At 34.1% G+C, this 24489-nt stretch overlaps 1 protein-coding gene across 3 annotated transcripts in view; it reads right to left on the reverse strand.

Moving 5' to 3' along the window:
• Window positions 1-24489, reverse strand: part of KRAS (KRAS proto-oncogene, GTPase) — a 41488-nt gene that overhangs the window by 5395 nt on the left and 11604 nt on the right. Inside the window, exons 3-6 of one of the 3 annotated variants that reach the window (XM_060658136.2) lie at window positions 13435-13613; window positions 11756-11915; window positions 4438-4553; window position 4348 (exon numbers count right to left, since the gene is read on the reverse strand). In XM_060658136.2, coding sequence (XP_060514119.1) covers window position 4348; window positions 4438-4553; window positions 11756-11915; window positions 13435-13613 — 456 coding nt within the window. Of the gene's footprint in view, window positions 1-4347; window positions 4349-4429; window positions 4554-11755; window positions 11916-13434; window positions 13614-24489 lie in introns of all 3 variants that reach the window. The other 2 variants (XM_060658135.3, XM_078450005.1) reach the window with 2 other exon arrangements.

Below are 24489 nucleotides of genomic sequence, written 5' to 3' on the forward strand. Positions count from 1 at the left end.
AATAAACAGTATTCAAATATACTTACAGTTTTGAAAATAATATATATTAAGGCATTAGTTTCAATTCATATACTTAACATATAAGAAAGAAATTTGAATTGACCCCAAAGATAAGACACAATACTTTGAAACATGTAATACCTCTGACTTGTAGAGAAATGAGCTCAATCACTTAAACGGTGGTATAGTTATCAATTTGGAGGAAATTCTCTTTTATTTATTATTGTTTTACTTTCTGTTTAATTAATATATTACATATTCAAAAGTTTGCCATATAAAGCCAAATGCTGTATCTTCAAAGAAATTTCCATTTAGTCATTTTGGTAAATCTATTCCTGATCAAAGCAAGGTATATAAATAAATAATGGCTGAAAATGATTTCAAGTAGAATAATTTTCAACCTAAGAATTCATAAAGTGAAAAATGGCACTCTCAAAGTGGTAGATTTTAACCCTGCAATACTGAAATTATACAATTATAGAAATCAATTCCTGTTATGACCCCATTAAAAAACAAGCTAAATATAAAAGCAAAATTAAAAAATAAAAAATTATGATCCTCTATATACTTTAAAATCTGTGAGTAGTAATTCTTTTTAAAAAGCTGCTAACCTACTGATGCTTTCAGAGACACTAGAGGGAGTCCTAGGAACAAATACTCAGCAAATAAAGTTATACAAATCAAGACACTTTAAGAATAATGAAAACTGAATTTTTATTCATTTTAACCACTTCTGTTGAATATTCATATAAACACATTCATATAAGTTATTTATTTCTTGAAAATAAATTTAAACTTTAAAAATTTATCAGCGATATGATTTCTCCTTTACTACACTACAAAAATCTTCTATAATTAATATTTCAAAATAGTAAAATTAATTCGGGGCATTTTCATTTAAGTTACACTTAACTAATTTTCATAACAGATCTAAAAGAAAAATATTATATTTTTGAAGAAGTAAACACAGGGGCACCTGGCTTGGTCATTTGGGTGTCCAACTCTCAATTTTGGCTCAGGTCATGATCTCACAGTTCGTGGGATTGAGCGCTGCACAGGGCTCTGTGCTGACAGTGTGGAGCCTGCTTGGGATTCTCTCTCTCCCTTTCTCTCTCTGCCCCTCCCACACACATACTTTCTCTCAAAATAAATAAATAAACTTAAAAAAAAAAAAAAAGTAAACACAGAGCAGGAATGAGAGGCTTGGTCAAGGTTTAAATAAGTAGTTATAGGATGAAAACCAGAATTATTTGGCACCTGAATGGCTTAGTGTGTTGAGCTACCAACTCTTGATTTCAGCTCAAGAGTGGGACTGAGCCCCACGTTCAGCTCCATGCTGAGTGTGGAGCCTGCTTTAGATTCTCTCTCCCTCTGCCCCTCTTCCCCACTCTAAAATAAAAATAAATAAATAAAAATTAAAAAAAAAAAAAAACCCACCAGAATTATCACATGAACAGCAGTGAAAAGTCCAGGGGAAAAAGTCTCCAATAAAACCCCTAAATTGCACTCAATGATGTTCCCCACTTTCTGAAATCATTCATTACTGGCACAACATATGCTTTGCCTTCACCCAAAGGAAAGGAAAAGTGATAAAATATAACTTATCAGCAATACAATCAAGGCTTAATATATATAAATCTTTATGCTAACCTTCTTAATACACAAAATGCAAAAGCTTCCAACGATGTAATAAAGAACCATTATTTTATAATTCACCAACCCTTGGCTAATTTATAATCATAAATGGTTATGAATGGTATGGAATCTTAAAAGAGGATCTAATCCAACTCCCCTACCCTTCACAAATTCCCTTTTATCACATATGCTTATGTAGCCTACTCCATTTCAACTACTTTTATAATGAAGAAAAATGTCAATGGTACTAAAACAGTGAAGCAGATAAAATGAAAAACTATGAGATGGATATAGAGAAGACACATTCTAAGTTAAAAACAATACTCAAGGGGCGCCTGGGTGGCTCAGTCGGTTAAGCGTCTGACTTCAGCTCAGGTCACGATCTCATGGTCCGTGAGTTCGAGCCCCACGTCAGGCTCTGGGCTGATGGCTCAGAGCCTGGAGCCTGCTTCCGATTCTGTGTCTCACTCTCTCCCTGCCCCTCCCCATTCATGCTCTGTCTCTGTCTCAAAAATAAATAAAAATGTTAAAAAAAAAAAAAATACTCCAGTATTTAGGGGACAATGAAAACAGAATGTGATAACATTACCATCTTCTAAGATTCTGACAAATAGTTTAGGTTAATATTACACTCTTTCTTAATACTGAACTCTTATGTAACTTATTAAAATAGAATAATTGCAATGATTAAGGAAAGGTTACAATTAAAACGGACACTGAATTCCTTTTTTCAATATGGGAACTAGTCATTTTTATACACACATATATAAAGACAAAAAATTATCCCAGTAATTTTGTTTAAACCCATCCATTTTAGGGGCACCTGGGTGGCTCAGTCGGTTAAGCATCCGACTTCGGCTCAGGTCCTGATCTTGCGGTCCGTGAGTTCGAGCCCCGCGTCGGGCGCTGTGCTGATAGCTCAGAACCTGGAGCCTGCTTCTGATTCTGTGTCTCCCTCTCTCTCTGACCCTCCCACCATTCATGCTCTGTCTCTCTCTGTCTCAAAAATAAACCCATTTGTTTTAGGACTGAGAAAAACAAATTTGTATATATTTATTACTGTCAAATTAATTTTGTAAAAATATTTTTATTTAAAATTTTAAGTATTACCAAGTACACTTTTAAATAAAATGATATCCATGCCCACTGAAAAAAGCAAGGATTCAATTGATCATGCCCACTAATTATTTGACATTTACACTACAGAGTCACAAATTAGAAATCTTGGAAAAGTATATGCCTCCATCTTTGTTTTAAATAAAAATTAAAGTGTAAAACTTACTTTATTCTAAATAGCTCTACTTTTAAAAAAAGTTTTCAAATTGCATTGCAATGTTAAATTTTGCCACAATTTCTAAATTAAGATATTGCTCTATACAATGATACTCAAAGAATATTAAGGGTTCATAAATCTCAATAAAAATTAATGCCAGTCATGCTTTATTTCTTCTGAGTTTAGCAGATTAGTATACCACGTGTCTTTTGGGACTGAGTCTATTATTCAAATGTACATTTTATGCTTTTGGGAGATACACTATTTCAGAACTCAAATCAATATAATAAAAACTACTGAGTGAAATATTTTCTGATCAAGACCAAATTTAATATGGGCTGGTTTAGAAAGGAAACTGAGAAATTCCACTCAGTAAATCCAAATGGGCAGCTACTGTATACGTAAATATGTATATACATAACTTAACATTGTTAAATTATGGTCCTGCAAAGATTAAAAATACATGATTCTGGCTAAGATTCTACTGTTTGGGAATCAAACATAAAAGAAGTTATTTCAATTTAACATGCAAGTGTGTAACAGTTAAGAACAGTATATTGGATATTATGCCCATTTAAGGCTATAAAGAAAGATTCTTGGAAAGTAGAGAATCATGAAAAAAGTGTTAGCTAATTAATATGACTATGGATAAGGTATACAGGCATTCCAAACAAGAGCAACAGCCAAGACTCAAGGAAAGGTAAGGAATAACATGGTATTTTTTTTACATAGGACAAAACAAACAAAAAACCCTTCAGGCAAGGAATTTTTAGGAATAAGGCCAAAGGTTAGAGGGGTAGGAAGATGTTACAGACATATATGTATAAACTGCTATGAAGTTTGAAATTTTATTCCATACGTAACAGGAAGTCAGTGACTGGACTTAAAAGACAATGACATTTCTTTTAAGTGTATCTCTTTGAATACACTCTTTGAACACACCGTGAATAAAGGCAGGAACAGGTAAACCAAATAAGTTATAACAGTCCCACCAAGAAATGACAGGGGCCTGAACTAATGATGTGATAAAAGTTGGAATGTAACATCAAAGGAAATTGTGGCTGCCTCCAAATGGGGGTGCAAAAGAGGAATATAAGAATCATCCCAAGACTTTACCCAGGTTTCTTACTTGGGTAAAACAGTGATGGTGCTGCCACCAAGTTAGAGAACACAGGCAGAACAAGTATTTGCTTGCAGAATGTCCAAAAGGAAGAATACACTATAAGAGTGGGCCCTTCCCCACCTTCTGGGCCACTCTACCTTACTACTCTTTACAGTTTCTTTTTTTTTCTTCCTCTCTAGACCCAATGACAAATGTAGTATACAGCTATCAAAACTGCATCAATTATAATACACATTAGATTAAAAATAAGTGTAGTAATGATGGAAACAAACTACCAATTTCTTATCTTTCAATGCTGCCAATCAGAACCCCATACCCTAGGTAGTTCTAAAGTGGTTGTTACTTTATTACCTCTGAAAGACATCTGGTTTCTGCCAAAATTAATATGCCGAACTTACCAGATTACATTACAATGCATTTTTTAATTTTCACACAGCCAGGAGTCTTTTCTTCTTTGTTGATTTTTTTCAATCTGTACTGTCGGATCTCTCTCACCAATGTATAAAAAGCATCCTCCACTCTCTGCATTGTAAAACACAACTTCTTTAAAGTCTGTTTCATTGGTAATTGTAATTTACTGGGACAGCCTTGTGCAAGAAGTTTGAAATTATGACCTTTACTTGAGAATTTCTTTTTAAAACAGACATCAGATTATTTAAAAAAAAAAGTGGGGATGCAGTTTTAAAATATGGGCTTGAATCCTGGTTTGTTCTTTAAAATCATTTTTGTTTTGTAATGGAATTGGAATTTTTTAAAACAATTTAAATTAGTTATTAGGGGAGATCAGGAAAAACCTAGGACCTATATTAGTATTTGTGTATCAACTAATATAATTGTTATAGTTTGCTAGTCATGGAATTAATCAAAGCTTAAACTGAAGTTAGATTTAAATTATTTAACTTAGGAAAAACAAGCATCCCTGCCTCTCTCACCCCTGCCCTATGTAAGGAAGGAGAAAAATGGTACAGAAGAGATATTTAAACACACACACACACACACACACACACACACACCTCAAAATAAAGTTAGGTCAAGGGACTGGAATCTTGAGTTCTATCTTCAATTAAAACACTGTCCAGACCGTTTCTAGGGTCCACAAGTGGATCGGAGATTGGGACTTTTGTAGCTACATTTAAATAAAAATGCTACATGAGGGCCATATACCATAATATGAAAACATCGCGAATTGTTTAAAGTACACACACAGAATAGTAACAGTGCAGTTTGTTTCCTTATTAGAAAGAAGTCTTAAAAATAATTTTTAGAGCACTATCCAATTATATTGGCTTCATACCTTCCATTCTAATTTAAATACTCTACAGGGACAAAAGGGATTTTTGCTTAAGGCTACAGTGATAAAGCTATGACAACAAATCATGTATGGCTATATGGAGGCCAACAAAGTTTTTAATGTCTTTTCCAGTCCAGAAAAGTAAGCAGTAGCCAAAGGGGACAGAGTATTCAGTTAACTGTACTCCTAGTTTATCTAGAAAAACATACCACCAGAGCTGAAGCTTACATCTAAAAGATATACACAAATACTAATCTCCATGCAGTGCAAATTAACTTAAAAGATTAGTATTTGTGTTTATTATTCTAAAAGAAAGTGAAGTATTTAGAAAAACTGGTATATTTTACTACACATTTAATTTTAAGCTTAATCTGTTTTTACTTTAAAAAATTAATTGGGGCGCCTGGGTGGCGCAGTCGGTTAAGCGTCCGACTTCAGCCAGGTCACGATCTCGCGGTCCGTGAGTTCGAGCCCCGCGTCAGGCTCTGGGCTGATGGCTCGGAGTCTGGAGCCTGTTTCCGATTCTGTGTCTCCCTCTCTCTCTGCCCCTCCCCCGTTCATGCTCTGTCTCTCTCTCTGTCCCAAAAATAAATTAAAAAAAAAAAAAAAAATGTTTAAAAAATTAATTACTCACTAAGGGGGATTGGCCTATTTGAACTTTCTGGGATTGGTAACATCAGTCTTTCTATGAACCAAATGTGACAAAATGAACCCAGTACCTAGAAAGCTAATACATATCAAAAATATGATTTATAGTTTTAAGTTCAATCATACACAAAGAATTGGCCATTCAAATATTAGCTGAAGTAAACCAACAACTAAGGCTTAATTTTTGCATGCAGAAGTTATCACACATTCATTGCCTATACTAGTTAAGGAAAAAAAAAGACACCTCAATTCTTTAGGGTATATTAATTTTTATAAATCACAAGAATATATTAAGCACTGCTTCAGTAGAGTTCAATAATTTACCTTTAAAGTAAAACTTTAAAATTCATAAGATTAAGTTTTGTTAAGAAAGAGGCATTTAAATTTGCTGTTTATATATTAAAATGTACATCTCAAGTTATTTATCCCAGGCAGTGACATATTTCTATTCAGCTATCTAATACAAAAATCATTACAGCCCAAGAAAATTTGCATCTCTTTTTAAATGGAATCAATTTACTCAACTAGCTAGCTAAGTCAACTACAAAATAAAAATCTCCAACTGTTTTCTGAAATTATTAAATATGTTGGTACTTTATAAATTAGATAGCCACTTGTGCCTGTATACAAATTTTTAAAAATTTTAAATTTATCATTCTCAAGAGGGTGTATTTTTACTTTTTAAGTCCTTAAAAATTATATATTAGAAATTCTCATTAAATAAGATAAATAACTTAAGGCATTAAAATGACTTGTAAAATATGTAAATTGTAAAGTATGAGCTGGCATTTAAGATATTTTCATAAATGATTCTCTTCCAATTCAAAAATCAATGCAAGAAATTAAAATATAGACATATACGCATAAAAATAAAACAAACCAGGTAAAAGCTCATATTTTTTAAGAATGTAAACTTTTACTTCTGTTTAAAAAAAGTTACAAAGTCAATAGAAAAGTAGTAAAAAAAAAAATGCTGGGGAGGGTAGGGGACAGGGTTTTGGTCCCCTACTAATTTAACAGAAGCAAGTTTTGATTGTAACTTATTTCTAAAATCATTTTGAACGTGTCTTACTTTTCAAGTGTGCACATTCCCATCACCAGTACAGGATATATGATTTTTGTTTCCAGCAATGCAGAGAGAGAACTGGAGGCCAATAATTAAAAAGAAGAGATTTCTACCCACCACCAAGAATTCAGTATTAGGGCCTCAGTGGCTAAGATTATTAATAGTGAGAAATAGTTATTCCAGAGTGACTCTGTTCACTTTTTATTTTTACTAATACAAAATTATATTAAATTTTAAAGAGTCAGTTATTTTCTCAGACTTAAATTACTTCTCATTTCTTAATAATATGCCTTAGAATCATACTGACATCAAGAGAACATTATTTATCCTTGTGTGTACCTTAAACCACTGGCACTAGCAAAGAACACTGGTTTCATACCCCAAAATGTGTAGCTAATTTTTAAAGACAAAGTGTAGCTGAATCAGATGTCCAATATCCACTGTGGCTGGCTGCTAATAAGCTCTTAACTGGCACCCAATGATTTATTCTTAAAAATATGGCTCATTGCCACACATACTTACTAAACTTTCAGAACTGAAAATATTTATGTAAAACAGAGTGTACAATATGTATAATTTTTTCTTAAATCAAGAGATTTGACAATAACTTCAGCTCAGCTATTATCTGAAAACACACCTGTGAGATTAAGGAAATAAGTGTATTCCACACCAGAAGTGGAACTGTCAACACACAGGATCACTCTATATCCTGGTGCCTATAATGCTTTCACTGAGCGATTTCATTTTACACAAGTTCCTGCTGAGTGGCTTATTATCAGCAAAAATTCTTGCAAACACTTTCAAGGAAATAACACTTCAAGTACTCTCAGTATAGACAGATGCAAGACTACTAGTTTTATTGGTGGACAGGCATGGGAGAAACTAGATGTATCCTAAAAAACAATTCTGTATTGCTTATTTTTCAAGAAACCTTGCTAAACTATAGTCCATCTCAGGTACTACTGAAATGCAGCAAAACCACTACATAGGAGGTTATGCATGGAGCACAGCAGGTGCTCAGTAACTGTTTTATTTTTAACTTGTAAAAAGTTAAAGTTCAAGATATTTATCTCACGTACACAAACTCAACTACAAACTATTAAAGAGAAATATGCCACATAAGGAGTTCCTTATTTGGTTTGCTTTAAAACAATTTGATCAAAAGTTTTCTTTAATGGAGGTCTTCTCACAACTAATTTAAGTGTCTAGAAATTAACAACAAAAGCCAGAAATTAATCACTCAACATTTTTAAGTTTGTAAAACTAATTTTCCCATTATACTCAAATTGAGACCTCCAGAAAGCAAAAAAGCTGAATCAGGGGTAGCAGATATGCTAAGAATTCTGCTTCTGTCATCCACTTTACTGAATACTCCCCAATTCTGATTTTAGCAGACTGGAAAACACACATCTGATTACCATGGTGTCAATGTTTTGGTTTCAACAGTCTTTGCCAACACTGCATCTACTGCCCAATGAGGCCAGAAAAATCTGGCAATTACTAAACTACCCAGATAAATGTGAACTAGGGGTAGCAGTATTTATATACTAGGAACATAGGGACCACATAAAGCATACTAGCAGAAGATAAAAATTATGCTGGCCTTTCAGATGTAGACGAAAATATTGTAAAAAAAATATATAGAATTCATTATATTCTAGCCTATATGATGGGCTTTTTAAATTACAAAGTAATTTATTTCATAAGATACACAGTCTGCAATCCTGTCTTAAAAAGTACTAGAGTAAAACTCCTATTTCCCTTTCACAGAATATGTAAGTTTTATTTTAAAATTACTAATGTTAGCCTGTAAATTTCAAGTCAAAAGTCTGACCTAACTTCTAGCATCTAATCAAACAATACAGTTCCCCAGAGAATCAGGGATCAGCACACTACAGCCTGCAAGCCAAATGCAGCCATAGCCTATTTCTTGTACTGGCCACAGCTAAGAATTATTTTTGCATTTTTAAAGGGTTATAAGAAAAAAAATTGCAACAGATACCACTTGTGGCCTCCAAAGCTTAAAATAACTTATCTAGTCCTTCTAAATGAATGTCTTATTCCTATTAACTTGACTTATAATTGTTTGGTGTTTGTGTTTTAGGTTCATGCTCAAGACTAAAACTTAGGGCATGAAACAAACAGCTGCTGATAAAATGCAACAAGAGTATACGTAATTATTTTGTTCAAACAGCAAATAAATAATAGCAGATGAGTAACAAAATACTCTGCAGAAAACAGGGATTCAAATTTTCACAGAAACTGGAAATACAAATTTTTAAAATTTTTATATATTTTATAACCTCCACAATTACTTGGAATAGCTCTTTAAAGTCTTTCAAAAGCATGCAAATATCAAATTAATTTCAGCAGAGGAAGATTAATAAATTTTTGAAAGGCAAATCAGCAAGTCCATGAAATAAAAAGAAGTCAAAGATCAAAAACTAAAATATCTAAGTTATAGTTTAGCAACATAAATTATATAAAGATATGATAGGTTATAAATATACGAAAAGCTGAATGTTAGAGGAAATAAAGTACTACAAGTATGCCTTTATATTACTCTGTATTTTAATTAGACAATCTCTATATAAATATCTACAAAGCAAATTTAAATTAATCCACTTCCATATCATATATACTACATTCACCTTCCCTACCTCCCCCCATAAGAAAACTTATAAAAAAAACCCTACAAATCTACTTTAAAAGGAATCCAGGTAATTTTCGGATTAATTATGAATGCTGTGGTCTAGCAAAGCATTAACATCAAACACTAAGAACAAACTAGTACTTCTTACGTAGTAACCATACATGACACACAGCTAAAAGGCTCTTATCATTGAGAAGCAGAGGGCAACATTGTTGAAATAACAAGACGACTCCCTTTTACCGTGTTCTGTGTTGTCGCCTACCCCAAGTGTGGTCCACATACCAAATATCAGCATCACCTGAGAGCCTGTTAGAAATGCAGGATCACAGGTCCCAACCTGAACCCACGGATTAGAATCTGGATTTGAATAAGAAGCCCGGTCAATTCATATGCATTATTAAAGTATGAGCAGCCCTGCTCTATTTGCAAACCTTTATAACATTAGGCAATAATCTCAGATTTTTTTTTTGTAAAGTGTGAACTAAAATATTAACTAATGTTGTCTAAAAAGTATCTTTTAAAAGTTACAAATAATGCAAGTTAATAAAATGTTAATGGTATGATTTAGTAGTAGGCAGTATGTTTACAAACGTTTTCAATAACATTCCTTCAATTTTACATTTGCAAAATATGTTTGAGTACTTCCTCTATAAGGGAAATCAAGAAGTCTGGTTAGAGAAGATCAGTAAAAAGAAGACAGAAACCAAACTCTTCCCAGTCCTTGGGACCCGGGAATAGATTTGAATGAAATCTTAACTCCTCTGAAATAAAGTGAAGTGCTGTATACCAACTTCTTTCTTGAACCTATAAGTCAGGTTTTAGAATGAGATATTTATACTATAATCAAACCATAGAAATTCAGCTTTTAATCCTCCCAAAAAACTTAAAATAGAATTGTTTTTTCAGTGTGTATAAATCTGTAGTACAGTACATAAGCTTTTCCACTAGGAAAACAGACATACACACTAGCTGAATAATGGTTTACTTGAAAATATTTACACCTTTACAAAATTGAGTGAAAGTTTTCCAATACCTGTTTTTATAAGTTTAACCTGTTTTATATGTAATGAGTTGTTCATCAATTTTCTTAACTCCTAGCATTACAGAAGTTAAATTCCACAAAACTGTTTTTCTGGGTTCACAGATACATGTAACCAGCAAAACCCAAAATAAACGTTCATCTTGTATGGAACATAAATTGATCAATTTATTAGTATATGAAAATTATATTCCATCATATCCTTATGTATTCCTTTCTAGAATTTTTTTTCTGTATGTTAAACTCTCATTTCACACAAATAGGTTACATAATGTACCTGAAATTATTTTATTTCACTTAGAGAAAAAGTTACTTTTAAAAATGAAGATAATTTTTGAAAAAATTCAGGGTCAATCTGGCATTAATTTTTCTCAGAGCAACAGAGCAAATGAATAACTGAGAATTTCCATTTACTTTCTAAATATCCTCTTGCTTTAATAAAAACTTTCTCCAAAAATAAATATATCCTTAAAAAAAGTCTACAGAAGTAAAATTCTTCAAAGACAACAAAATTTAATCTAGAAACACATGACCTAATACTCTTCAAAACACTTCTAAAATAGGAAACTCAGTATTTGTTCCCCTGTTCTTTGACTTTATAAATATAACAGTTAAAAAAAATTCCCACATTTCTTGAATACTGAATGTAAGATGTGCTGAGTTTAAGAGAAATGTTCAATGTGGAAAGAAACCAAAGCCAAAAGTAATACCATGGACACTGGATTAAGAAATGCTGCCATTTCATACCCTTAAAAGAACATTTACCAAGTAAACATTGTTTTTTTTTTTTCCTATTTTAGCATAACGGAAAGAAAAAAACTAAATTATATTAAATAATATAACAGTTATGCTATCAGGCATGTATATTTATCAATGCTCTTGCCCTCCTGCCCTCAAAATGATGTTACTAGAATATACGTTAGCAAATTATGATTAATGATTAAAGTCATCTGATATAGTTTGCAGAGAATAGATATTGAGTACTATATTGATTACTATATTACATATTGATTACAATTTCACTTACCTGTCTTGTCTTTGCTGATGTTTCAATAAAAGGAATTCCATAACTTCTTGCTAAGTCCTGAGCCTGTTTCGTATCTACTGTTCTAGAAGGCAAATCACATTTATTTCCTACTAGGACCATAGGTACATCTTCAGAGTCTTTAACTCTTTTTATTTGTTCTCTGGGGAGGAAAAAAAAAGTTACAGTGGAGACATTAGTAACAAAAAAAAATCTTTCAAAAATTGTCCATAATTTTCTTATAAAAATATGGCTGAAAGAAGACATTTAACGTAATTCCTAGTTTCCACCACACCAAATTTTCCTTGCTTCTTCATCTAGTTATTTTTTTTTCTCCATTTTAAACAGAGAATTTCTGTGTCTCTTAAAAGATAAAATATCCAGAAATATAGGAAAACTACAATCTAATAGGTTCAAACGCAGGTAGGTCACAATGATAAAACAGAAAATATTGAAAAATTTTAAGCCAAAGAAGTGCTATACCTAATTTTTAAAATTATAACCTTAGAAACATATCCTGTATATGTTATTAAATGTATATGTACAGAATTTAAAATGTTTATACAAAAACATAATTTATGATACTGACCTAATCGTCACATACCTTTCTCAAAAAAGAGACCACCAAGGTGGAAAGGTTCTGATTTCTATGTGGACAACATTGATGTTACTATACTGTTTATTCTGTTAAAAGTCCTTCTAAGGTTTTTTGGTTTTTTGTTTTTTTTGTTTTTTTTTTTCCAAGAAGATGTGCATAAACTTTAAATTTGGGGTAAAATTATATTCCTTCACAATTTTGGGTTAATTTCAAAGATACAGCATGGAGGAAGAAGCAAGACAACAGAGTTAGAACTGGTTCAGATTCCCAGTTCCTCTCCTCATTAGCTAAGTAAACTTTATAGCTTAACAAACATATTGACACCTATTTACTATTCTACAAAAACATTGTCACTCACTCAAATTTCTTTTTCTCTATTACCAGACTACAAGGAAAACATGCTGTAAGAAATGTATTAGGTAAAATGTTAAACCTCTTAACTGGGCTAACTCACTGTTATAAAACATAGCTAATGAATGGGATGTTTAATATGCACTTTTTTGAAAACTGGACATCCTCAAAGCAATAGAATATAAACTATATTTAATGCAATGATTCTTTTAAAGAAGTCAATTTAATGCAGATTTGTCAGATTCTTTATGAAGTGTAATTTTTCTAGTATTTTAATCTTTCACTGCTTCAGTTTGTTTTTCTTAACTATCTAAAGCCAATGTTTATCCAATTCCAAGAAATTCTACACCAAATATACTCAATTATTTTTAAGGCTATTTGAGTGGTACCACCTCAATTACCTTTTCGTATTTTTGTTGATGGTTTTCATTTTTATCATGGCTCTACCTTAAGGCCCTGTGACCCTAGTGTACAGTGATTAAGACCACAGGTTTTGAAGTCAAACAAGCCTAAGTTTCAATTCCAGCACTGCCATCTACACAATCTGGAACAAGTTATTCAACTGCTCTAATCCTCAAGAACTTCATTTGTAAAACAGGGATATAATGCCTACCTCATTATTATTTTAAAATTCAAATTAGATAATTTGCGGATGGTAGTCAGCAAAGACTCAGGAAATGAAGGATATAAATAATTACTCCTCAATGTCATTTTATTATCAATTTAAACCCACCTATAGTGGTGAATATCTTCAAATGATTTAGTATTATTTATGGCAAATACACAAAGAAAGCCCTCCCCAGTCCTCATGTACTGGTCCCTCATTGCACTGTACTCCTCTTGACCTGCTGTGTCGAGAATATCCAAGAGACAGGTTTCTCCATCAATTACTACTTGTTTCCTGTAGGAATCCTGAGAAGGGAGAAACACAGTCTGGATTATTATGGTGCACCTTTTACTTTTAAAAAGGTGTTATGCACAACTCAACAACAAAAAGACAACCCAATTCAAAACTGGGCAAAGGGCCCTGAATAGGCATTCCTCAGAAGAATAAACATCAATGGCCATTACACACATGAAAAGATGCTCAACACATCATTATAGAAATGCAAATCAAAACCACAAGGAGCTACCATTTCACACCCATTAGGATGGCTATTATTTTTTTTAACTTTATTTATTTTCAGAGAATGAGAGAGCATGAGCAGGGGAGGGGCAAAGAGAGAGGGAGAAAGAGAATCCTAAGCAGGCTCCACACTGTCAGTGAACAGCCTGATGTGGGGTTTGATCCCATGAACCAAACCGTGAGATCATGACCTGAGCCAAAATCAAGAGTTAGATACCACCCAGGATGGTTATTATTTAAAAAAAAAAAAAAAAAAAGGAAAACAAGTGTTAGCAAGGATGTGGAGAAACTGGAAACTTTATACATTGCTGGTAGGAATGGAAAATGGTGAAGCCACTGTGGAAAATAGTTTGGCAGTTCCTCAACAAGTTTAACAGAATTACCATATGATCCATCAATTCTGCTTCTACATATATAACCAAAAGAATTAAAGCAGGAAATCAAACAGATACTTGTATGCCAATGTTCATCACAGCATTATTTACAATAGCCAAAACGTAGAATATATACACAGTGGAATTTTATTCAGCCATAAAAAGAAATGAAATTCTGATATATGTTACAATATAAAAGAAACTTGCAAAACATTGTGTTAAGTGAAATAAGCCACACAAAAAGGCAAATATCTATGATTCCACTTACATGAGATAACTAAAATAGGTAAAGTCACAGAGACAAAGAGTAGAATAGAGGTTATACCAGACACGGAGAGAGGGGATTTTATTGTTTAATGGGCACAGAGTCTCAGTTTGGGATGATGAAAAACTTCTGGAAATAGAGCTAATGGCTGCTCAACATTGTGAATTTACTTAATGACACTGAATTGTACATTCAAGAATGGCTGCAATGATATATAAAATATATATTATATATAAGATACATACACCATACCACAATTTAAAAAAAAGATTTATAAAAAAGTGTTATACAGAGATTCAACAATGCAAGTATTCATATTATTAACAAAATGACCCGAATATTCTATTATTTTTTTTTAATGTTTATTTTTGAGAGGGAGAGAGAGAGAGAGAGAGAGAAACAGGACAGAGTGTGAACGGGGGAGGGGCAGCGAGAGAGGGAGACACAGAATTCGAAGCAAGCTCCAGGCTCTGAGCTGTCAGCACAGAGCCCGCTGTCAGCACAGAGCCCGACGCGGGGCTCGAACTCACAAACCGCGAGAGCATGACCTGAGCTGAAGTCGGGTGCTTAACTGACTGAGCCACCCAGGTGCCCCCCCACAATGCTCTATTAGAGAAAATAATTATTATAGAAATGGGAGAGCTCTACCAACTCTGTTATTCAGGATGATGTAGAATGGCAAAAAAATCAATTTACAAATAATTGTCACGCATTTATTTACTTAGCAGTCAAAAGAATACATAAGAGCAAGGTCAGTACTGAGGATTTTGATGCACTTATCCATTTCTGAAATCCTGGAAACATCTAACAGCCAGATAGATACTATGATAACTCTAGAGAGCATGACTGCTTTATCTGCAAATTCTGTGGGGCCTCTATTAAAAGGGGCATCAAGAAAGGGAGGGAGAAAGATGAATATCTTAAAGAGACTTTGCAACTCTAAGACTGAATAAAGGAAAGGGAGTAGATAACATTATAGAATATTAAAATGAAAATTTTATTTTCCTCTGACTTTTGATTAATACTTAAGACTTCATGTACTCTCTGCCAAAATAGGACTAAAAAAAAAAAAGGGAAAGGGACGGTGCAAGGTGAAGTCATGGAATAAGAGGGAGGGCTGAAAATGGGTATAAAGTGTAAACCAAGGACTTATTGTTTCTTATTGTTCCACATGTGGACTATAGTATTAAAGTGCCCTTAGTTCATGAATTACTACATAGACCATTCTATCATTAAAGAAAAAGAATGGTCATTAAAAATCATGTTTTTGGTAAAATATTTGAAAATTCTTTATAGAACACAAAGATATACATGTGTAGCATGATCCCAAATATATGAATATATCTATATAAATGTATCTGTATGTATTATTTTAAAACTGGTGATATATACACCAAAATGTTAAAAGGCTATGTTTTTGATAAAGAAATACCTGTCTTTTTTTTTGGAACTAGATGCTACATTAAACATATTCCTTTCTATGACTTTTAATTTTTTCTTAATGCACTGAAATCTTTTAAGTTTATTTGTTTATTTTGAGAGAGAGAGAAAGAGACAGCACGAGTGGGGGAGGGCAGAGAGAAAGAGGGTGAGAGAGAATCCCAAGCAGGCTCCATGCTGTTAGTGGGGCTCATGAACCGTGAGATCATGACCTGAGCTGAAAAACCAAGAGTCAGATGCTTAACCAGATGAGGCACCCCTATGACTTTTAATTTAAAATTTTTTTTAATGTTTATTTATTTTTGAGAGAGACAGACAGTGAGTGGGGGAAGGGCAGAGAGAGAGGGAAACACAGAATCTAAAACAGGCTCTAGGCTCTGAGCTGCCAGCAGAGCCTGACGCAGGGCTCAAACTCACAAACCGTGAGATCATGACCTGAGCTGAAGTTGGACGCCCAACCGACTGAGCCACCCAGGCACCCCCAACCTTTTTTGTTTTTTAATTTTTTTTTTCCCTATGACTTTCAATTTTAAAAGTGTGAAAGACTACCATATTAGACTATGATGTCATGGTTATCTTTTAAAGTAACTGTATTTTCCAAATTGTCTATAATAAAATGAATTATCTCTTCAGAGAGGAAAAAAAGGAGGGGTATCAATTTTTTTTTAATGTTTTTTTTTTTTTTTTTAATTTATTTTTGACAAGGAGAGAGAGAGAGAGAGAGACAGAGCATGAGTGGGGGAGGGTCAGAGAGAGAGGGAAACACAGAATCCAAAACAGGCTCTAGGCTCTGAGCTGCCAGCAGAGCCTGACGCAGGGCTCAAACTCACAAACCGTGAGATCATGACCTGAGCTGAAGTTGGACGCCCAACTGACTGAGCCACCCAGGCACCCCCAACCTTTTTTGTTTTTTAATTTTTTTTTTCCCTATGACTTTCAATTTTAAAAGTGTGAAAGACTACCATATTAGACTATGATGTCATGGTTATCTTTTAAAGTAACTGTATTTTCCAAATTGTCTATAATAAAATGAATTATCTCTTCAGAGAGGAAAAAAAGGAGGGGTATCAATTTTTTTTTAATGTTTTTTTTTTTTTTTAATTTATTTTTGACAAGGAGAGAGAGAGAGAGAGAGACAGAGCATGAGTGGGGGAGGGTCAGAGAGAGAGGGAGACACAGAATCCGAAGCAGGCTCCAGGCTCCAAGCTATCAGCACAGAGCCCGACGCGGGGCTCGAACCGACGGACCGCGAGATCATGACCTGAGCCAAAGTCAGACATTCAACCGACTGAGCCACCCAGGCGCCCCCCCGCTTTTTTTTTAAATGTTTATTTTTGAGAGACAGAGAGCATGAGCAGGAGAGGAACAGAGAGAGGGGGAGACAAAGAATCCAAAGCAGGCTCCAGGCTCTGAGCTGTCAGGACAAAGCCTGTCGTGGGGCTTGAACCCACAAACTGTGAGATCATGACCTGAGCTGATGGACACTTAACTGACTAAGCCACCCAGGTGCCCAGGATGGGTATTGATTTTCTAAAAAAGAAGCTTCTTACTAAAGATTTGAACATCTGGTTGGATTTTTTAAGCCTATTCCCTTAACTAAGTACTTGAAAAAACTCCTGTATATTATAAATTGAAAACCAGTATTTTTGAAGTGTGATAAAAGAGCAGGAATTGAGAGTAAAGTACAGTGTCTTAGTCAATCCGTTCATTACCCAGGTGTAGCTACAGATGAAAGACTTTCCTTGCCTATTGCTATCACCTCACATTCTTCACTTACCAATTCTAACTTAGGTTAACCTTAGAGTTGAAAGTTTCCTTAGTCTTCACATCTAAAAATTTCTATCAATAATAAAGTTAAGGACCATAGTTTTCTGGAGCCACCAAAGTCTATACCTAAGGTGTGGCTGGGGGATTACTCACCATCTGTCCACATAGAATTCCTCCAAGATGTACCTCAGTGATTCCCATCTATAAATTTTTTAAACATTTTGCATTTTTGATGAATACTCCATCAAAGGGACCAAGAAACTGGAAAAGCAGTCCCTATTCACTGATGTATTTCATTCCCATTATCTTTTCCCTTCTAAACCCTAACAAAATTGCCAGCAAAGTTAGGAGTCACATTTAGTTATTGAAAAAAGTAATCTACAACCTACTTATGTGCAATGGAGTAGAATATCCTGAGTAGAAATAATAGATTTAGGTTAGAAATTCAGTATTTCCAAAGCTAATTTTAACTACAGTCATCCTTAGAAGTGTAATCAGTCACTGAGCTATATAAAAAGGCAGTGCAACTTGGAAGAAGCTTAAGAACAAAGTGTTAAATGATGAAGTATGCAGACAAAGCAGAAAGCAAGCAAAAATAATATATAAATACTAAAGATTTTGTTCTAACTTCAGGTTAGCCATAAGAAAAGAAATATATGGAGGTAGAAAAAATTTACATTAATGTAGACTCTTTCCCAAGATTAGAGTCTAAGGGTTCAGCAAACTACTGGCCCACAGGCCAAATTCTGCCTGTTTTTTCATGGCCCACCAGCTAAGAATAGTTTTTATGTTTTTAAATGGTTATTAAAAAAAAAAAAAAAGCAAAGATTATGCGACAAAGACCAATGTGACCCTTCAGAGAAAAGTTTACCAACCCCTGCTCTAAGCTAATAAAATAACTTCACAAATCTGAAGTGTTCTCAACTAATATTATTTGTTCTTTTCATCTATAAAAAAAAAATCACCACTTTGAAAAAGTACAAGTTATCAAAGCCTAACCAATTTAAAAACATAGGTTCTATAATGAAACCAGTTAAAAATGAAGCAAGAAAAAGATCAAGACTTTACTTTTTTCAAAATTTTTACTTTTTTTTTTAAGTTTTATTTATTTATTTTGAGAGAGAGAAAGAACATGCAGGAGCAGGGTGAGGGCAGACAAAGAGGGAAAGAGAGAATCCCAAGCAGGCTCTGCGCTATCAGCACAGAGCCTGATGAGGGGCTCGATCCCAAGAACTACGAGATCATGACCTAAGCCAAAACCAAGAGCCAGATGCTTAACCAACTGAGCCACCCTGGCACCCCTACTTTTTTGTTTTTAAAGTAAGCTCTATGTCCAGTGTGGGGCTCAAACTCATGGCCCTGCTGAGATCAAGGGTCCCATGCTCTACCAACTGAGCCAGCCAGGTGCCAGAAGACTTTACATTTTTCATGAGTATTATTTCCAGCCTTTCAAAGAGAATAAACTTTCGTATCAGGTACATACGTTACTAACATCCTTTGCAAATGAGGATAAAGCCACTTAAATTAATTCAACATAATAAAATGAACGAAAGTTATTCCATATATTTCCCTTCACTCCTGGCCAAAGTGCTATTTTTTAATTTACTGAAATACTGAAATACTAAATGAAATCTACCATGCCGGAAAAAGTTAATCGTAGATAGTAGTTAATCGTAGTTATCTGACGATAACAATAAACAGGCACAATCCTTTTGGAAAGCAATTACGATATTTACCAAGAGCTATATAAATGTTCAAAGCCTTTGACAAAATAATACCCCTTCTGGTAAATGTGCTAAGGAAAAAGGGTTTATTTATTTTTTTTTAATGACAGTGAAAATAGACATATACCTAAAATGGCATCCTAAGATGTCTTACAAAGAAAGATTACATAGGCATTTAATACTGACTCACAACCTTATGCCATTTATCTGTTTTCAAAATATACTTCAAATCCAAGCATCGACCACCACCACTACCATCCCCTTAGTCCATTGCAACTATTTGGTCTCATGCAATTTCTTACAACTGCTTCCTAGCAGGGATCCCTATTGTTACTCTTAAGATATGTTCTCCACAGAGCAGCTAGTGATCGTTTTTAAATGTCAGCTAAATCATGTCACTTGCTTGCTTAAAGTCTTCTAATAGTATCCCTTCCTTTTTAAAAATAAAATCCAAAGGGCTTACCACTTCTTCAGCACCTCTGTATTTCCTTCACAGCATGTATTATAATTTGTAACTATGTTTTTTTGTTTTGTTTTTTTGTGTTTTTTTTTTTGGTGTAATTGTTTAATTACTATCTATATACCATCCATAATGGTTGGGGCACACATCTGCTCTGCTCACCACTATACACCTCATGTGTAAAGTCTTGAATACAGTGGGTAATCAGTACTGTCTGTTAAATAAATGAATGAATCCATTCAATGCAAATAAATGCACACACTATAACACAGTCTTCTACAAATAAGCACAAGTTTAAGATACTGTAAATTATATTAGAACAATGAAGTTGTAAATTTTAAAATTATATCAAGACTCTTAATGTATTCAAGCAACTTTCATGTAATATGAAAGCTTTAATGTAAAAATATAAACAAAACAATATATAAGAAAGATTTAAAAACATTTATGGGAGGGAAGAGAGTAAGACTACAGAGATCACAGGGGCCTTTAACTGTATTCAGTTTTGTATCTTGAAAAAGAAAAAGGATCTACACCAAATGTGGCAGAATGTTAAGATATGAAAAAGCTGGTTGGTGCATACATTGTGTTCAGTATCAAATTTTCCATACAACATTAAGAGTGTACCAGCTTCATCATCACTCACTAACAATAGATTTTATACTTTTATTTTTCTTTGAATTTCTGTCCGTTTATTAAGCTAAAAATTCTTACTGTTTTAATATCCATTTCTTTGAGGACTAATAATGTTATATAGGATTTTTTTCATATTTCCATATTTACTCCCATCACATGTGTCCTTTGCCTACTTGGAATTTTCATCTTTTTTTTTGCACTGACTTACATAATTTTTTAAAAGTGTTTTCAAGTTTGTTAAAACACCTTTAAATGCTGTTTTATGCATAGAAATTTATCTGTAGAACCATTAGAGGAATTTGACAATTAAGACTAAATCATTCAAGATGAAATAAACTCATGGACCAAGACATCACTCTGTCAATTTTCTATTATAATTAATAGTAACCAAGTTACTCAGTATGTTCACCTTTTAACACACTCAATTTAGTTTTCCAACTCAGGCAGTGAACCCCTGACATGGGAAGACACCAGAGTAAACAACAACAAAACAGTATTCAGATACTGTGATAAGCATATTATAATCATTAACCCATTTAATCTCCTTCTTCATGCTGCTGATTCCATCAGATGCTCTTGTAAACATGAACAGGACTGCTGAAAATGTGAGCTAAAGTATTATTTGGGGATTTACTTTTGAATTTTTTTTTTTAACCTTTATTTATGAGACAGAGAGAGACAGAGCATGAATGGGGGAGGGTCAGAGAGAGGGAGACACAGAATCTGAAACAGACTCCAGGCTCTGAGCTGTCAGCACAGAGCCCGACGCGGGGCTCGAACCCACAGACCACGAGATCACGACCTGAGCTGAAGTCGGACGCTTAACCGACTGAGCCACCCAGGCGCCCCTTCAAATGTTTAATAAGGTTTTCTTAATGCGTTAAGTACCATAAATACTCTTCACATACTACTAAATAACATCTATAGGAAAAAATGAGAAACTCACTTTTACTCCTTTAATGCTCAAGTATTTTGCTACTCTTCCAAAAGATTATTTGCATCCATCATAGAATAATGTGGTCCATGCTACTGGTTATAAGCCATCAAAGATTGTTATAGAAAGCTAGTTCTCAAAGACAGCTAAAATCCTGTATAACTGCCTAGTATGTTGGAATTATAGTAGGGAAGAAACATGGAATTTGAGAGATATAAACACAGGCTTATGAGCTCATTCCCACCTACCCACTTGAGTCTCTCTTGCATCATAGGGACACTTACAAAAATATCTAGTAAGTATCATATATTATGCCAGGAATTCTAAAGTTTTGGACCTCAAAGAGCTAGGACTGCTAGAAGAGATATGATATACAGATAATTAAAACTCCATGAAATAGGGGCGCCTGGGTGGCGCAGTCGGTTAAGCGTCCGACTTCAGCCAGGTCACGATCTCGCGGTCTGTGAGTTCGAGCCCCGCGTCAGGCTCTGGGCTGATGGCTCGGAGCCTGGAGCCTGTTTCAGATTCTGTGTCTCCCTCTCTCTGCCCCTCCCCCGTTCATGCTCTGTCTCTCTCTGTCCCAAAAATAAATAAAAAACGTTGAAAAAAAAAAAATTTAAAAAATAAAAAAAAAAACTCCGTGAAATAAATGCAATGCCATGTGCTGGACAAAGCACAATGGTGGCACACAGGAAGAAGAGATCAACTCTGCTTGTATGAATTAAGAAAGACCAGCGGCTCCAGGCAGCAAGGAGCAAAGAGAATGCATAGAAACATCAAACACTATGTTGAGTACATGGAACCAAGATGTTCAATACAACTTTAACTTAGAGGAATTACTGGTAAGTAGAAGCGAAACTCCACAATCAAGAGGTCAGCTTATGGAGGGTCTTGTCTGCCACATCAAGGAATTTTGAACTCTATCCTATACTAAATTACTGGAAGGTTTTTAAGTAGAAAGGAGTATCAGATTTAGCAGGTTCACTATTAGATTATGAAAAATTATAGAAAGGAACCAGGTTGGAAGCTAGGAGTGTTAAGAAACTATTACAAGAAATGACAGAACCTGAAGACAGAAACAACAGTATACATGGAGAAGACTAAATAGTTTTGAGAACTATTTAATGGGTAAAATTGGCAGAACTACCCTCATACATTGCTGGTGGGAATGTAAATATTGCAACCACTGTGGAAGAGTCTGACAGCTATTCAAACAGTTAAACATAAAGATACCACATGACTCAGCAATTCTACTTCTAGGTATATACCCAAGAGAACTGAAAATATATATTCACACACAAAAGTGTACACCAATGTTTACAGCAACATTATTCAAAATAGCCAAAAAGAGGAAACAATCTAAATGCCCATGAACTAATTGATTAACAAAGTATGGTAATATCCACACAACAGAATATTATTCAGCCATAAAAAGGAATAAAGTATTGAACCATGTGATAACATGGATGGACCTTGAAAACATTACACTACATGAAAGAAGCCCAAACACAAAGGCCACATATTGTATGATTCCGATTTTATGAAATATTCAGAATAGGAAAATCCACAGAGAAAGTAAATTAGTTGTGGCCAGCAGCTAGCAGGAGAAGGGACTAAGGAGTGACGGCTAATGGGTATTGGGCTTCTTTTTGGGGTGACAAAAATGTTATGGTCATATAACTTCATGAATATACTAAAAACCACTGAACTGTATATTTTAAAAGGATGAATTTTAGGCTGTATGAATAATATCTCAATTTTTTTAATGGCAGTTTACTGACTGGGCATAGGAACCGAAGGGGAAGACTAGAGGAAAAGACGATTTCAATCTGGGGCATGTCAAATTCCCTACGCTTATGGGTTTGACCCGGAGGCAGCTTGATATAGAGATCTGATGCTCAGGACAGAAATCTAGGCCAGAAATAGGCTAGGCTATGGGCAGCCGCGGAACTTCACTAAGTTCTGGTGTGAGTGTCGACAAACTACCTAATGTCTCACATACTCACATACTCTAAGCCATTGTCCTTCAGCAGTAAAAGTAGGTAAATAATAACATACAGGACTTTGTATACAGGTTAGGATTAAAAACTATGAAACTCCTTTATAAAATGAAATGTGCTATAAAAAGGGTAACTATATGCTTTTATAGATTACATTACACATGCTATTATAGGCCAAAAAGGTCAGGGGGCAGGCCACTGGCTACTAGGAACTATATGGCAACAGCAGTATCCTGTTTTTATAAGATCACTGAACATCTACACTTGGACTACTTTTTGCAAAACTGGTCACCGTATTTCAAAATACATATAATCGAGCTGGGGCAAGCTCCAGGGAAGGAAAGCTAAAACTCTGAAGATGACAAAGGATCTCTGTTTTGATTAGGGTTCTCATGACAGAATTTTTGATTAAGACATTGATTGATTACAAGTAAAAATAAAGAAAACAAACGTTTTTCTACTAAGTGAGGAATACTTAAAATGATGAGAATGTTGAATCTTAGCTTAAGACTAGAGAGAATAAAAGGTGCACTACTTCCAAGAGATAAAGCTCGTTCAAAAATCTGAATAAACTCAAGGAAAATTTGCGTAACAGATTCTGAAAATAAAGATACAATAAGCATACACCTGTAATCTACTGAAGTCATGTGGCATCTTGCCATAAATTATCACTTGATGCCAAGGACAGAATGTGAAGCAGGACCAATCACAGATCCAATCTTAATAATTACAAATGCCAATATAATTTTCATGTTCTGTATTATATATCTCTCAGCTATTCTTTAATTGGCCTAGTACCAATTTCATTATCCAAGATACATCTGCATTATCCAATGTGTCGAATCTTTTAAAAAAAGAAAGTAAATTATGAAGTAATTTAAAGGTATCCACCATGTTAGTGTCTTTTCTCCCTCAAAAATGAATATTTTTTTTCCCCTCTCTAGTATATGCTCATTTTAAAAAAACAAATATTACAGAGAATGAGTCTGGCTTAACTCCTACCACATTTTCTATACATATCCACATTGCTTTTACATACTGTATGGAATCACACTCTATACA

This window comes from Panthera onca, chromosome B4 (genome assembly GCF_046562875.1).
Source record: "Panthera onca isolate mPanOnc1 chromosome B4, mPanOnc1 haplotype 2, whole genome shotgun sequence".
Taxonomy (NCBI): Eukaryota; Metazoa; Chordata; class Mammalia; order Carnivora; family Felidae; genus Panthera; species Panthera onca.